The 16,058-nt window shown below is 41.1% G+C and overlaps 1 protein-coding gene across 4 annotated transcripts in view; it reads right to left on the bottom strand.

The window, feature by feature from the left end:
* The window catches only part of abcc3 (ATP-binding cassette, sub-family C (CFTR/MRP), member 3), a 62,884-nt gene extending 47,271 nt beyond the window's left edge, over positions 1-15,613 (bottom strand). For 2 of the 4 annotated variants that reach the window (XR_014383036.1, XM_082970488.1), the window contains exon 1: positions 15,343-15,613. Coding sequence is in view for 3 of the 4 variants with exons in the window: in XM_082970488.1 (XP_082826614.1) it covers positions 15,343-15,378 (36 nt within the window). In the remaining variant the exon portion in view is untranslated. The remainder of the gene's footprint in view (positions 1-15,342) is intronic. The other 2 variants (XM_014179584.3, XM_014179583.3) reach the window with 1 other exon arrangement.
* Between the last annotated feature and the right edge of the window lie 445 nt (positions 15,614-16,058).

The following is a 16,058-nucleotide window of genomic DNA, read 5'->3' as shown; positions in this document are numbered from 1 at the left end:
TGAACTTAATGTCGGCATAAAAGTTATCTAGAGGAGCCAGCTTGTCTGTACGGACTATACTCACTCTCCCCCCTCCATGCATTATAACCAGATAGTAAGTAATCGGAGGCGTTTTGTTAATCAGATGTGTTGTATGGGGGTTCTGTAAGCCCTACCAGATGGTTAGCGCTACACCGTAAACACTGACAATCCCGGTCAGGTGGAGTTCACAGATGATGTTTTCAGAGTTTAGAATCAAAGAACGTTGAACCGTGTCTTTAAAGCTCACTTTTCGACTTAAAGTAAAACACTCCAGTGGATGTTGTACTCTGGTTACTTACAGAATTTATCTTAAGTCTTTCATCTGAAAAAGTGGAAGTTTTCAATAATAATAATAACCACGTGATCAAAGAAATGTGAATCAGCTCTGAAAGTTCACTTCTCCACTCGTGAGTAAGTGGTGTTAGGGTCAACATTCTTTAGGCTGGATGTTATGAAATCGTCTGAGGTGCACAGCACCATCTGTTCCGTGTTAGACCAGAGAGCTCTATTAACTACTGTACCGGGAGGTGCCCTTAGACACTGACCTAAGGTCAGTTTTACATTGGTTAAGGGTAAGACTTGGCTAGGGTAAATTGATCCTAGATCTACAGTTGAAGTCGGAAGTTTACATACACTTAGGTTGGAGTCATTAAAACTTGTTTTTCAACCACTCCACAAATTTCTTGTTAACAAACTATAGTTTTGGCAAGTCGGTTAGGGCATCTACTTTGTGCATGACAAGTAATTCTCCAACAATTGTTTACTAACAGATTATTTCACTTATAATTCACTGTATCACAATTCCAGTGGGTCAGAAGTTTACATACACTAAGTTGACTGTGCCTTTCAACAGAAAATTATGTCATGGCTTTAGAAGCTTCTGATAGGCTAATTGACATCATTTGAGTCAAGTGGAGGTGTACCTGTGGATGTATTTCAAGGCCTACCTTCAAACTCAGTACCTCTTTGCTTGACATCATGGGAAAATCAAAAGAAAATCAGCCAAGACCTCAGGAAAAAAATGGTAGACCTCCACAAGTCTGGTTCATCCTTGGGAGCAATTTCCAAACGCCTGAAGGTACCATGTTCATCTGTACAAACAATAGTATGCAAGTATAAACACCATGGGACCATGCAGCCGTCATACCGCTCCTTAATACCAGAGATAAATGTACTTTTGTGCGAAAAGTGCAAATCAATCCCAGAACAACAGCAAAGGACCTTGTGAAGATGCTGGAGGAAACCGGTTCAAAAGTATCCATATCCACAGTAAAACGAGTCCTATATCGACATAACCTGAAAGGCCGCTCAGTAAGGAAGAAGCAACTGCTCCAAAACCACCATAAAAAAGCCAGACTACGGTTTGCAACTGCACATGGGGACAAAGATTGTACTTTTTGGAGAAATGTCCTCTGGTCTGATGAAACAAAAAATAGAACCTATTTGCCATAATGACCATCATTATGTTTGGAGGAAAAAGGGGGAGGCTTGCAAGCCAAAGAACACCATCCCAATCGTGAAGCACGGCAGCTTCATGTTGTGGGCGTGCTTTGCTGCAGGAGGGACTGGTGCACTTCACAAACTAGATGGCATCATGAGGGAGGAAAATTATGTGGGTATATTGAAGCAATATCTCAAGACATCTTTAGTTTAGTTTATGGCTTAAGGACAACAAAGTTAAGGTATTGGAGTGGCCATCGCAAAGCCCTGACCTCAATCCTATAGAAAATTTGTGGGCAGAACTGAAAAAGCATATGCGAGCAAGGAGGCCTACAAACCTGCCTCAGTTAGACCAGCTCTGTCAGGAGGAATGGGCCAAAATTCACCCAACATATTGTGGGAAGCTTGTGGAAGGCTACCCAAAACTTTTGACCCAAGTTAACCTGTTGGGTCTAGGGGGCAGCATTTGCACGTCTGGATAAAAAAAATGTACCCGATTTAATCTGGTTACTAATCCTACCCAGTAACTAGAATATGCATATACTTATTATATATGGATAGAAAACACTCTAAAGTTTCCAAAACTGTTTGAATGGTGTCTGTGAGTATAACAGAACTCATTTGGCAGGCAAAACCCTGAGACATTTTCTGACAGGAAGTGGATACCTGATGTGTTGTATTGACTTTAAACCTATCCCATTGAAAAACACAGGGGTTTAGGAATATTTTGGCACTTCCTATTGCTTCCACTAGATGTCACCAGCCTTTACAAAGTGTTTTGAGTCTTCTGGAGGGAGATCTGACCGAACAAGAGCCATGGAACGTTGATGTCCCATTAGACACCTGGCGCGCTAGTTCATGTTGGGTACCCTCGTTCCAATACGTTATAAAAGAGTATGCATTCGTCCACCTTGAATATTATTCATGTTCTGGTTAAAAAAGGCCCTAATGATTTATGCTATACAACGTTTGACATGTTTGAACGAACGGAAATATATTTTTTCCCCTCGTTCATGACGAGAAGTCCGGCTGGCTTACATCATGTGCTAACGAGACGGAGATTTTTGGACATAAATGATGAGCTTTTTTGAACAAAACTACATTCGTTATGGACCTGTGATACCTGGAAGTGACATCTGATGAAGAGAATCAAAGGTAATGGATTATTTACATAGTATTTTCGATTTTAGATCTCCCCAACATGACGTCTAGTCTGTATCGCAACGCGTATTTTTCCGGGCGCAGTGCTCAGATTATTGCAAAGTGTGATTTCCCAGTAAGGTTATTTTTAAATCTGGCAAGTTGATTGCGTTCAAAAGATGTAAATCTATAATTCTTTAAATGACAATATAATATTTTACCAATGTTTTCTAATTTTAATTATTTAATTTGTGACGCTGACTTGACTGCCGGTTATTGGAGGGAAACGATTTCCTCAACATCAATGCCATAGTAAAACGCTGTTTTTGGATATAAATATCAACTTGATAGAACTAAAAATGCATGCATTGTCTAACATAATGTCCTAGGAGTGTCATCTGATGGAGATTGTAAAAGGTTAGTGCATCATTTTAGCTGGTTTTATGGTTTTGGTGACCCTGTCTTTGACTTGACAAAACATTACACACAACTCTTGTAAATGTACTGTCCTAACATACTCTAAATTTATGCTTTCGCCGTAAAACCTTTTTGAAATCGTAAAACGTGGTTAGATTAAGGAGATGTTTATCTTTCAAATGGTGTAACATAGTTGTATTTTTGAAAAATTTGAATTTTGACATTTATTTGGATTCAAATTTGCCGCTCTTGAAATGCACCTGCTGTTGATGGAGTGCACCACGGGTGGCACGCTAGCGTCCCACCTAGCCCCAAGAGGTTAAACAATTTTAAGGCAATGCTACCAAATATTAATTGAGTGTATGTAAACTTCTGACCCAGTTGGAATGTGACGAAAGAAATAAAAGCTGAAATAAATCATTGTCTCTAGTATTATTCTGACATTTCACATTCTTAAAATAAAGTGGTGATCCTAACTGACCTAAGACAGGGAATTTTTACTCTGATTAAATGTCAGGAATTGTGAAAAACTGAGTTTAAATGTATTTGGCTAAGGTGTAAGTAAACTTCCGACTTCAACTGTATGTCTAAGGAGGACCACTATACATAGGCCCTGATAAAATAGAGGAAGTGCCCGTCGCCATGTTGGCTGTTTGTATGGTTTGGGTCTGAGAGCTGGCTGCAGGCATACACTAGGGGTCAGGGAGAAGAGGCACAACTGCTAAAAGGGCAATTAGGGTTAGACTTAGGGTTAGGGAAAATAGGATTTTGAATGGGAATCAACTGTTTGGTCCCCACAAGGATAGTAAAACGTATGTACGTGTGTTTCATATTTCTTTTCATGAGAAGATAACCCAGTGAGACTGTGGTCATACTAGAGGTATGAGTATGACCGTACAGTCAGCAAATCTCATTTCCTGATGTTTTCCAGATCAGCAGAATCTCAAGAGTTCAGAAAACGTTGCTATTGAGGAAAAGAAAATAAGCCATGGTGAGGAAGTGTGTTCATAAACTGATTAAACTGAGGGGGTAAAAAAAGTTACATTTCAGAAACAGCAAGACTGAAAAGTCGACATTTCTCAACAATAGAAAATAAATGTGAAAATATAATTATAGACAACATTAGCGTTTGGACATCAATAGATGACAAAGGAAAAATAGCACAGTTACATTACATACAGTGACTGAATGATAATAAGATCCACCATAAGGGAAAGGTTAGGAGCATGGAGCTGGCAGTTATTAGATGAGTCACTGAGCTAACTCAGCACAGGGCTGATTTCCTTTCTAGAAAACGTCCTTTGTTCGTTTATTATCAGTGCTTTGCCTCCCTCACAAGACAGAAACGATGAATGAATTAATGAATGAAAATAACACCAATAAAATATAGATGTGAGTGTGACAGGTTAAAGGAAATACTCATAGCCTCATGAACGCTCCTGCAGCTTTTCAGCGGTGTATGGAGGAGTGTTTGGAAGGGCTCCGGGATAACATCTGCATTCCTTATCTGGACGACACGCTAGTTCTCAGTAAAACATTCGACAGCCATGTGAATGATGTGCGAAAAGTTTTGCAGCGTCTCAGAGAGTATGGCATTAAACTCAAACCAAGTAAGTGTGATCTCTTTAAACCCCAGGTCCGTTATTTGGGCAGAATAGTGTCTGCAGAGGGCAGCCGAGTTGACCCAGCCGATTTTGAAGCAGTAAGAGCATTGAAAGACATCAGACCAGAGACTGTGGGCCAGCTCAGAAAAATGCTTGGTTTACTCACTTACTACAGACAGTACATCAAAGACTTTTCTAGGAGGGTCAGCTGCCTGTATGACCTCCTGAAAGCAGATTCAGAGAAATTACCTCACCACCCACGGAAAACAAAAACAAAGAAAGTAAGTAATGTGGTGCCCTCAAACAAGCCAATCCTGTGGACTGACCAGCATCAACAGGCACTTGAACAGCTGATTGAGTGTTTGCTTCACCCACCAGTCTTAGGTTTCCCTGATTTCACTCAGCCATATTTTTTACACACTGATGCGTCACACCAAGGCTTGGGAGCAGTTCTGTATCAAAAGCAAGATGGGAAGCTTAGGGTCATTGCTTATGGCTCTCGAACCTTAACAGCCGCTGAGAAGAACTATCACTACCACTCGGGCAAGCTAGAATTTCTAGCTCTGAAATGGGCAATCACAGATAAGTTCCGTGATTATTTGTACTATGCTCCGACCTTCACTGTATACAGCGATAACAACCCGCTCAGCTACATTCTGTCTACTGCAAAACTGAACACAACCACTTCCAGGTGGGTTGCAGAATTGGCTGATTTCCACTTTACAATAAAGTACAGGCCAGGCAGAGAGAACGGTGATGCCGATGCTTTGTCAAGGATGCCACTGGATGTAGAGTCACTGATGGAAGAATGTTCTGAGGAGCTTCCACCAGACACCATTGCCGCCACGATACAAGCAGTTGAGGTACAGAAAGAGGCTGTTGTACCTTGGTTACTTTCAGCTGCATCTATGTCAGTATCAGCTGAAGGTGAGACAACCACTGCAACAATCAGTTCGATCCCAAAAGATGGGATAAGAGAAGCATAAGAATCTGATCCGGTCATCCGTCCTGTGATCAATTTCAAACTGTCTGGTTCCAAACCGCCAGGAATGCAGTCCAAAGACAAAATGCCTATTCAGGGAATGGGACAAATTGACAATAGACAGTGATGGCATTCTGTACAGAATCACTACAGCCCGCAAGCAGTTAGTACTACCAGAGCAGTACAAAAGTAAAGTGATGGAAGAGTTGCACAATAACATGGGACACCAAGGTACTGACCGCACTGTATCACTAGTACGTGACCGCTTCTTCTGGCCATATATGCAATCTGACATCGAGCACTATGTGACTAAAACTTGTAGCCGTGTCAAGCAGAAAAAGCCAGCCCATGAAACAATAGCTCCTCTGACAAACATTGTGACAACACAGCCATTTGAACTGGTATGTATAGAATTCCTTCATCTCGACAGATGCAAAGGGGGATATGAGTACATCCTCGTGATTGTTGATCATTTTACACGTTTTACTCAAGCCTACGCCACCACATCAAAGTCAGGTAAAACTGCTGCAAATCTCATCTTCAATGACTTTGCCCTGAAGTTCGGGTTCACATCCCGCATCCACCATGACCAAGGGGGAGAATTTGAAAATCAGTTGTTCCATCAGTTAAAGAAACTCAGTGGCATGGCGGGGTCCAGAACAACACCCTACCACCCGATGGGGAACGGTCAAGTGGAACGCATGAACAGAACAGTGTTGCAAATGTTAAAGACACTAACTGAGACACAAAAGTCAAATTGGAAGGAGTCTCTGAACAAACTGGTTTATGCCTATAACTGCACCCGTTGCGAAGTGACTGGCTATTCACCATTTTATCTTCTGTTTGGGAGATCACCCAGGCTTCCAGTTGATATGCTCTTTGGATTGTGCACAGAGGCAGGTTCCAGTAACCAGCGAGACTACGTGGAGAACTGGAAACGAGGGATGGAAGAAGCATACGCCATTGCAAATGAAAATGCTCAGAAAGCCGCTGAAAGAAGTAAGAAGTACTATGACACTAAAGTTAGGAGTTCAGTGCTACAGCCTGGCGAGCGAGTTCTGATTAAAAACCTGACACCAAGAGGAGGACCAGGAAAACTCGGTAACTATTGGGAAGATACAATTCATACAGTAGTGAGACAAATGGGTTCAGACCTGCCGATTTATGAATTGAGACCAGAAACGGGTAGGGGACGCTCCAGGGTCCTGCACAGAAACCTGCTCATGTCCTGTGACCACTTACCTTTTGAGACACAACCAGAAATGACCAAAGATGACAAAAGTCAGAAAAAAAGGAGACATCAGCCTGAATCAGAGCCTCTAGATTCTGATGAAGACAGCGGGGATGAATATGACCTTCATCATGAGCCGCTACAGGTTCCCACATCTCCTACAGTACCTGAGGAGAGGGATGCTGAACCAGCGAGAGAGTGGGAACACAGGCCCCCACCAGTGAAACAGACAGTTGCAGTGCCAGTCCCTGATACGCTACCAGCACAGCCTCTTGTTGAAAAGCGGCTGGAGGAGACAACAACAGTTAAAGACCTGCCTGCTGAGGAGATGAACTTGCCTGCTGAAAATTTGCCTGATGATCGTCCACCAAGTGCCTTTCCTTCATTAACTGCTGCTGCTGAACCTGAGGAACCAGCCTACCAGCTGCCACAGAGAGAGACACCCTCCAAGACGTATCACCTATGATCAGCTTGGTATCCCTTCCTGCTACAGTATCCAGCCACAGTTGTTCCCTGTCTACTCTGCACCAGGAATGGTTCCATGGCTGCCATCACTACAGCAATGTTACTTTCAGCCACCTTACATGTATGGGCTTCAGCAAACATGAGGCTACAGAGTTGACATGTTTGACCATGGACTACTGACTGATTTCACAGACTGTCACAAGAGACAATTTGCAGACTATGCATATAGATCATTAAAATGGATGGACTGTTGATCAATAGTATGAGAAAAGACTGCTTATGGACTGTTTATACAGCTGGTCAACAGATATGGACTGTGAAAATAACTTGTTAGTTATATTTGAACTGTGACCCTTGACCTCTGCTCAAGTACTACCTTACAGAAAAGGATTTCCTAGGTCCAGTGCATACAGACTGTTGAAGAAGACAATGTTGGTAATGTTGGGACAACATTTATTTTGTCGGGGAGAGTGTGACAGGTTAAAGGAAATACTCATAGCCTGTTATACATTAAAAAGTATTAGTAAGTTCATAGTATGTGAGGATCTTAAAACATCTAAGGTTAAAAAGATCATGCATTCTGTATTAGTTGATAGAGATTGATAATTCATAATTGTGTTAAAAAGTTAAAATCCATCAAGCGTACAAAGGGTAAGAATTGTAAAAGGAATGTGTAAACTTTATATTGATTACTTTATTTGTGGTGCCTAATTGAAGTGGAAAAGTGTTCATCTGTGATCTACTAAATGCTCTTAATCTATGAGCCTGAGATCGGTTGCTCTGGTCTCCACCCAAGTTTGCGGGGAAATCGCGGTCTTTTCCTTATTGCAGTAAAAGTTCTCAGTGAGGAAACAATACCGTATCACACTTATTTCTCCCCTTTTTCAGGTACGTTATTGATGATAAAACAGAGTCATTTAAATGTAATAACTCGCTAACATGTCAAGAGTGTTTAAGGTGTGTCTTAGTAACATCTTGAGGAAGTTAAGTTTGCTGAGAGTAATATGAGCCCTGCTCGGTTGCAGCAAAGGCTAGCTTCGTACTGAGAGTAGCTGCCATTTTATGTCGATCGTGAATGAACATGTGCGTTGTTAATAAGATATTTTGCGGTGTTATTTGTATAATGGTTTTTCAAACACTTTATTGACTGTTGATAAATTGAGTTATGGTTTACTAAGTTAAAGCATTGTGCTTGACAGTTATATTGAAATTAGTATATGCTTCAGTGAATTACAGTGTATACTGTTGTGACTTGAATAAGCCTTGTACCCTACAACACTAGCTCTTTCCTGTAGATCTGTTGTTCTATAAAATGTGTTACTTTTGTAAAATGATTGCAGTAAAACTTCTCAGTGAGGAAACAATACCGTATCACACTCGTGATTATTTCTCCCCTTTTTCAGGGGCGTAACATGAGCAACACTAACAGGGTCCTAGCAATAGAAATAGTACCACTTGGTCCCCCATTGTGTAATAAAGGCCAGGTTCACTGGACACAGCCATGGATGTTTCACTGGTCATTAATTAACTAAAGAAACGTCTATGGTGTACTCTACATGACAAGATGCATCCTTTACAAAATACTTTCAGCAAAGTAAGGTGAACATTTGCAAAGAATCTCAACAAATGACCAATTAAAACATCCATGGTGTACTCTTCGGGCCGGTTTCCCGGACACAGATTAAGCCTCTATTTATGGACTAAAAACCATGCTCCATGGTGTCTGAGAAACTGTCCCTTCATGACACTATTTATTTAATAACTCCAACAACTACAAATTGCCAGTCAGGACTGAATAAGTGGGTCACTTTAGAATTACAAAAGATTACAGTAAGATTGCGGTTATACATAATCTCAATAGAGCAGCAGTCTTGCTATACCTGATGAAATGGATGAGTGTTGTAGAAAGAAGGTAAATGTAGTATTATTTGCTGCTCGGAAAACCATTTCCCTTAAATACATTACAAAGTCAATGGAGCTGAAACTGTATGGCCTTAAAGTAACTGTACAGTGTTTCCTGATTTCTATTAAATATGACCTATAATTTAAGGTCCAATGCAACCGTTTTTATCTCAAATTTAAAGAGTTTCTGGGTAACAATTAAGTGCCTTACTGTGATTTTTTTTTCTTCAATTAAAATGGTCAAACAAAAATAGCTTCTTAGCAAAAAGCAATTTCTCAATCAAGAATTTTGCTTGGACTGTTGGAGTTGTCTGAGTGGGGAGGGGAAAACTGAAAATTAGCTGTTATTGGAAGAGAGGTTTGGAATTCTCCTTCTTATTGGTCTATTAACTAATTTACCCCCTGGTGATGTCACCAGGCAGGCCAAAACTCCATCCCACCAACTCAGCACTATCATTATTTTCACAATATTATTCCAAGTGCAGAGAGGCAGAGAGGCAGACATTGGGCCTTTAATTACAATAAGAGTGAAATTGTTATCCTTCCAAAAACGTTTTATTAAGTATGGATGTTGTGAACTACCTTTTCAAAGTTACTTTAGTAAACTGTATTTTTCTTAAGGGTAACTTTAGTGCAGCTTAACTTATTCCAGTGTGAAGTAATTGGTAGCTTGGTAAATGATATTTTCAGAAAAGCTTCCCCAACGCTTATGTTAAAAGGCTGTGAGCCGGTAATAGCCGTCTTTTGTCCCCCCCAAAAATAGAGAAGTCAGATTTCCGAGTTCCCGGTTGTTCTGAACACGGCATCAAACCGCAATGGAAGGCAGGCTTCATCAACACGTCCCAGAACACTTTACAATGAGCTCGAGGCAGTATGCATTTTGAAACGCATAATTAATTGTTTGAAACCTGGACGTTTTAATACATACGAGGCCTTACCTTGCTTCAAAGTTGCCTAATAGATCTCCTCTCTTTCTACATTTCTAACGGATATTTTTATCTCCGTCACATGAAACCGCTCGCATGAGCAGTGCCCTTTTGACAACAGTGTTTTCCGCTAAGTGCATTATGGAATGAACATTTGCACGTAGCCTACTGCCTTGTGCACATTGCTGAGCTTATATGAAGAAATAATCGTTTATCAACATTAGAAGCTAAACATTCTCATCTGCTGCATCAGACTCATTGCTTTTGAATTTTTATTTATTTTTTTATGTAGCCTAGGCCTAATAGTTTTATGAAGGTGGGATCTATCGTCCCACAACTGTCCCGGAGCCTGTTCGGAATAGGCCATTTCTTTTCTGACAAGCTGATCCATATAACTTTTTTACATTAGTAGACTGACATATGCTAGTGATTTTTCTGTTTGTTACTTGTCTTGTTGGCTGATGAAGAGTAACTTTGCACAGTTATTCTAACATGTTCACCACAGGTTGGTCACCCTAATCATTCATTCCTTTACACTTGTGTGTATAAGGTAGTTGTGAAGTTGTTAGATATTACTGCATGGTCGGAAATAGAAGCACAAGCATTTCCCTACACTCGCATTAACATCTGCTAACCATGTGTATGTGACCAATAAAATTTGATTTGATCAGGTTACGCACCCAATGCATATCTGTCTGGTAAATTTCTCAAATTTCCAGTAAATTAAAATGTTGCCAGTCAAAACCCTGGTTGGAATGGTGTGGGCGTATACCGGTCTTTAAAAATATTAATGTGAGTATACCGCTGATTGGCCAGCTCAGGAGGATGACATCTTCTGAGGAAATAGCAAACATTTTTTAACGGTATGTTTGATATACAAGTTTGAGATGGGTTTAAAAACAAACAACAACAAAAATCCCTCAAATACAAGTATAGGATGAGTCAACAACATTATCTGGGTATGAGTTAACAAAATATGAACTTTTAAAAGTGAGATTTTCACTGGACAGTTACTTTAGCGCTCAGTTGTGAATTGTGAGATGAGTGAACCAAAGGATTAGCTTTACCGCATGTCAACAGTACACCTGTTGCAGCATATAGGGAATTAAAGTGGTGAAAAACTGAAACCATACTATGTAGCTGTAAAATAAAGCTTTAGGTGTGGAGTTACACGCTGTCCTCCTGTGTCAAAGACATTACTGTAATCCTTCCTAGCCTACGAGCCTAAAACCACCTTGAACTCGTTTCAAATTAGGCCTTAGCAGCCACTACTGCACTGCACTAAAGCCCTTCAGCTCTCCCTCTCACACACATGCACTCTATTTATCTTTCTCTCCTCTCCGTCTGTCTGTTCTCACAGCATAAGGTTTAAGAACTAGGTTAGTCTACTGAATAAAGGAGGTAACGTACTGTATATTGACTTTACACACACACACACACACACACACACACACACACACACACACACACACACTGAGAGAGAGAAAGAGAGAGAACAGGAGAATGGGGGAGAGAAAGAGAGACAGACATGCTCTGGTCAGACATCATACTTGTTCGTTTGCTGAGAACATCATTGGTATGATGAGCACATGCCACACACTCTGCAGGACTCCATCTAAGATCTGAGATCGATAGAGAGCGAGCGAGAGCAGAGAAAGCCGTGAGAGGAAGGTGAGAAGGGGGGGGGCGCAGGACAGGGGGAACCTTATATGCCCTGTGTGTTTCTGTGTTAATCTAACGCCTCAAACACACCTACAGCGTTATTGGCCAAAATGGTACGGAGCATCATCTGGATATGTGTGCAAAAAAAGTTCAACATTCACCTTCTGCTACCATTTCTGTCAAGCCGTCTACTCATACAGTTTGACGCATACCTTCGATTTATCCATTCTGAAAGTATTCAGACTCCTTGACTTTTTCCACATTTCGTTACACTTCAGCCTTATTCTAAAATTGATTAAAATGTTTGTTTTCCTCATCAATCTACACACAATACCCCATAATGACAAAGCAAAAACAGGTTTAGAAATGTTTGCAAATATAAAAAACAATAATCACATTTACATAAGTATTCAGACCATTTACTCAGTACTTTGTTTAAGAACCTTTGGCAGCGATTACAGCCTCGCGTCTTCTTGGGTATGAAGCTACAAGCTTGGCACACCTGCATTTGGGGAGTTTCTCTCATTCTTCTCTGTAGATCCTCTCAAGCGCTGTCCGGTTGAATGGGGAGCGTTGCTGCACAGATATTTTCAGGCCTCTCCAGAGATGTTCAAATCGGGTTCAAGTCCAGGCTTTGGCTGGGCCACTCAAGAACATTCAGAGACTTGTCCCGAAGCTGCTCCTGCGCTGTCTTGGCTGTGTGCTTAGGGTCAGCCTTCCTGTTGGAAAGTGAACCTTCACCCCAGTCTGAGGTCCTGAGCGCTCTGGAGCAGGTTTTCATCAAGGATCTCTCTGTACTTTGCTTCGTCAATCTTTCCCTCAATCCTGACTAGTCTCCCAGTCCCTGCCGCTGAAAAACATCCCCACAGCATGATGCTGCCACCACCATGCTTCACCATAGGGATGGTGCCAGGTTTCCTCCAGACGTGACGCTTGGCATTCAGGCAAAAGAGTTCAATCTTGGATTCATCAGACCAGAGAATCTTGCTTCTCATGGTCTGAGATTCCTTTTAGTGCCCTTTGGCAAATTCCAAGCAGGCTTTCATGTGCCTTATACTGAGTGGCTAACAAAGGCCATTCTTCCCCGATTGCTCAGTTTGACTGGGCGGCCAGCTTCTGCTCGAATCTTGGTGGTTCCAAACTTCTTCCATTTAAGAATGATGGAGGCCACTGTGTTCTTGGGGACTTTCAATGCTGCAGACATTTTTTTTGGTACACTTCCCCAGATCTGTGCCTTGACATAACCCTGTCTCTGAGCTCTACGGACAATTTTCTTCGACCTCGTGGTTTGGTTTTTGCTCTGACTTGCACTCAGGTGTGTGCCTTTCCAAATCAGGTCCAATTAATTGGAGTCCACCTGTGGTAAATTCAATCAAGTTGTAAAAACATCTCAAGGATGATCAATGGGAACAGGATGCGCCTGAGCTCATTTCGAGTAACGTAGCAAAGGGTGTGAATACGTATGTAAATAAAGTATCTGTTTTTTATTTTTAATACATCTGCAAAAATGTCTTAACCTGTTTTTTGTGTCATTATGGGGTATTGTGTGTAGATTGATGAGGGGAAAAAAACAATTGAATCGATTTTAGAACAAGGCTGTAAAGTAACAAAATGGGGAAAAGGTGAAGGGGTCTGAATACTTCCTAAATGCACTGTATGCACCACACTGAACGCTCTGCAATGCTGCAAGGCAAACGCAGCGTTCCATTGGAAATGAATGTACATCTGGTGTACTTAAACGCAATGATGCTGTAGGTGTGACCGAGGCCGAAATCATGTTCTCTAAATACCTCTCTCTCACTTCCCAGCCAACCCCATCCCCCTTTTACTCTCCTTCTCCCTGTCCGTCAATTCAATTCAAGGGCTTTATTGGCATGTTAACATTGCCAAAGCAAGTGAAGTAGATAATAAACAAAAGTCTGTCTCCCTCTTACTCCTATAAAGCATAACCCAGCTGAGGGGTATAATGAATTGAGTTGTGTGAAAGAGGCAATCAAGGTATTTCAAAAAACAGCCTTTTGAGAGCATTCCCAATATATGCAAAAACTGTCCCTCAGCACAGTAGTCCAAGAAATGTCAATGCCACTGTCTGTCAGACACACACAGACCAATAAAGAGTCTAAATAGGCTGAGGGTATCTAGGTTGAACTAGTAAGGTACAGTATTAGAGTCCTAACCTTGACTGAGACCTCTAAAGTCAACAATCTCTGGACCAGAAATGTGTTGGCCTGTTCTCCTGTTGACTTTGGGGAGCAGAACACTGGCAACCAACTGCCAAGACCCAAAATATTTTAAGGAACCAAATGTAAGATGGATGTGTCCTTGAATGTGAAGATCTGTTAGTGATGGGTTGCTCTCATACCATGAGAGCTAGACCCTGAGTCCAGGGGGATTACCAGGCATTTTTCAGTAATCTAGACCAAGCAAAGGCAGGCAGCACAAACACTTGAGGTCTTCACCTCTCGTGACCTCATAAACAAGGCGTTTTTGTGGAATACGCACCAGAGTGAGGGAAATCAGGTGCCTAGTCTAATACCAAAACAGACAAGCACAATTGACCTATATGTGCTCATGCGCTGTGAACTTTAAAAAGGTCAGGTTGACTGAGGTCACTGTGTGGTTTCACACAGAGATTAATGGATTTAAAAGGGTAGGTTACATGTTCATCAACATTGTAACAATTACATTTTGATATTCTGCTTTTTGGTCCGCTCTGGACAGGCCTTGGTATGGACCTAACATAGACATCTATAATTGGTCCAAATATGTTTGCTTCAAATTTGGTCTTGTTTGGGGGTGGATCCAATTTAAATAATACCCAGTGTGCTTTGCAAGTGTTCATTTTTACATTTTGGTCATTTAGCAGACGCTTTTATTCAGACTGATTTACAGTCAGTGGATTTAACTCTGGTAGACAAACAACTACATAGAAGTAAAACATTTCTGTAACCATTACTGAGAATGTTGTTGTAGTTAATGTGCTCTGTTTGTGTCAGCAAACTTGGAACATTAACTCAATGTTGCTATTTAAATAGGAAATAAAACTGTTGAACGTGAAATAATGCTCTCTTCATTGACATGTACATTAAAGTGAAATTATTTACTGTTGACATTTGGCCCTAGAAACAACGACCAAAGCAAATGTCTTCTCAATGTCTGCAAAATACGTATTTTCAACAAATTTTCTAAATACTTTTGCTTACTGGGTAGGCTCCAGGTTGAGTTTATGAAAGCCTCCAGGACCGAATATGTATTTCCTTGTCTTATAATATATATTTTTTTCAGCTGCGCTCGTTGTCATGTTTAAATCGCCAACACGGGGTTATTATACTCTAACTGTAGGCTAGAAACCAAAGAACCATGAAACGTTGCTATAATAGTCAACTATACAAAGGTGTTGTTAAAGCGAAACAAATATACTTATATCTGAGGTGAGGAACACAGAGAAAACACTGAGGCCAAGGCAATGGCCTTGTTTCAGATCCTTGTGATATGCACGAGGTGATCACAACCGCGAACTCAACTGACTGCCACCCGACAAGCCCTACTTACCCAGAACAGGAGCTTTGGTCCACATAAGCGCTCCATGTCCACGGGGCTTCGGTACAACGAACGAATGATCTTTTCCCGGCGTTAACAGGTCGCTCCCTCTCTTTTATCTTCTTTTGTTATTGCACATACAGAGACTTTCAACAAACACACTAGTGGAGCTCGTAATTGATTTAATCTGGATTAGTAGTTTGTCCCTGCTTTCGAAGAACCCTCCTCTCTCTCCTCTTCTGCCTCCAGAGAGTTGTAAGAGAGAGAAAAATCATAAGGAGGTTGTTATGATGATATGACGAGTCCGCCCACTCCCTGGCTGTAGCCTAGGTCCCTCCCTCCCATCACACACACACACACACACACACACACACACACACACACACACACACACACACACACACACACACACACACACACACACACACACACACACACCACACACACACACACACACACACGCACGCACGCGCGCACAAACCACACACACACGGTAGTGGAAAAAGTACTTGCATAAAAGTAAAGATACCTTAATAGAAAATGACTCAAGTAAAAGTCAACCAGTAAAATCTTACTTGAGTAAAAGTCTTAAAATATTTGATTTGAAATATACTTAAGTATCAAAAGTAAATGGAATTGCTCAAATGTAAAGTAAAATTACAAGTATAAACCATTACAAATTCCTTATATTAAGGAAACCAGACGGCACCATTTTTTATTTATTTTAT

This window comes from Salmo salar, chromosome 28 (genome assembly GCF_965601325.2).
Source record: "Salmo salar chromosome 28, fSalSal1, whole genome shotgun sequence".
NCBI lineage: Eukaryota > Metazoa > Chordata > Actinopteri > Salmoniformes > Salmonidae > Salmo > Salmo salar.
Note: the sequence above shows the minus strand (reverse complement) of the source record. Positions and strands in the feature narration are given on the sequence as shown.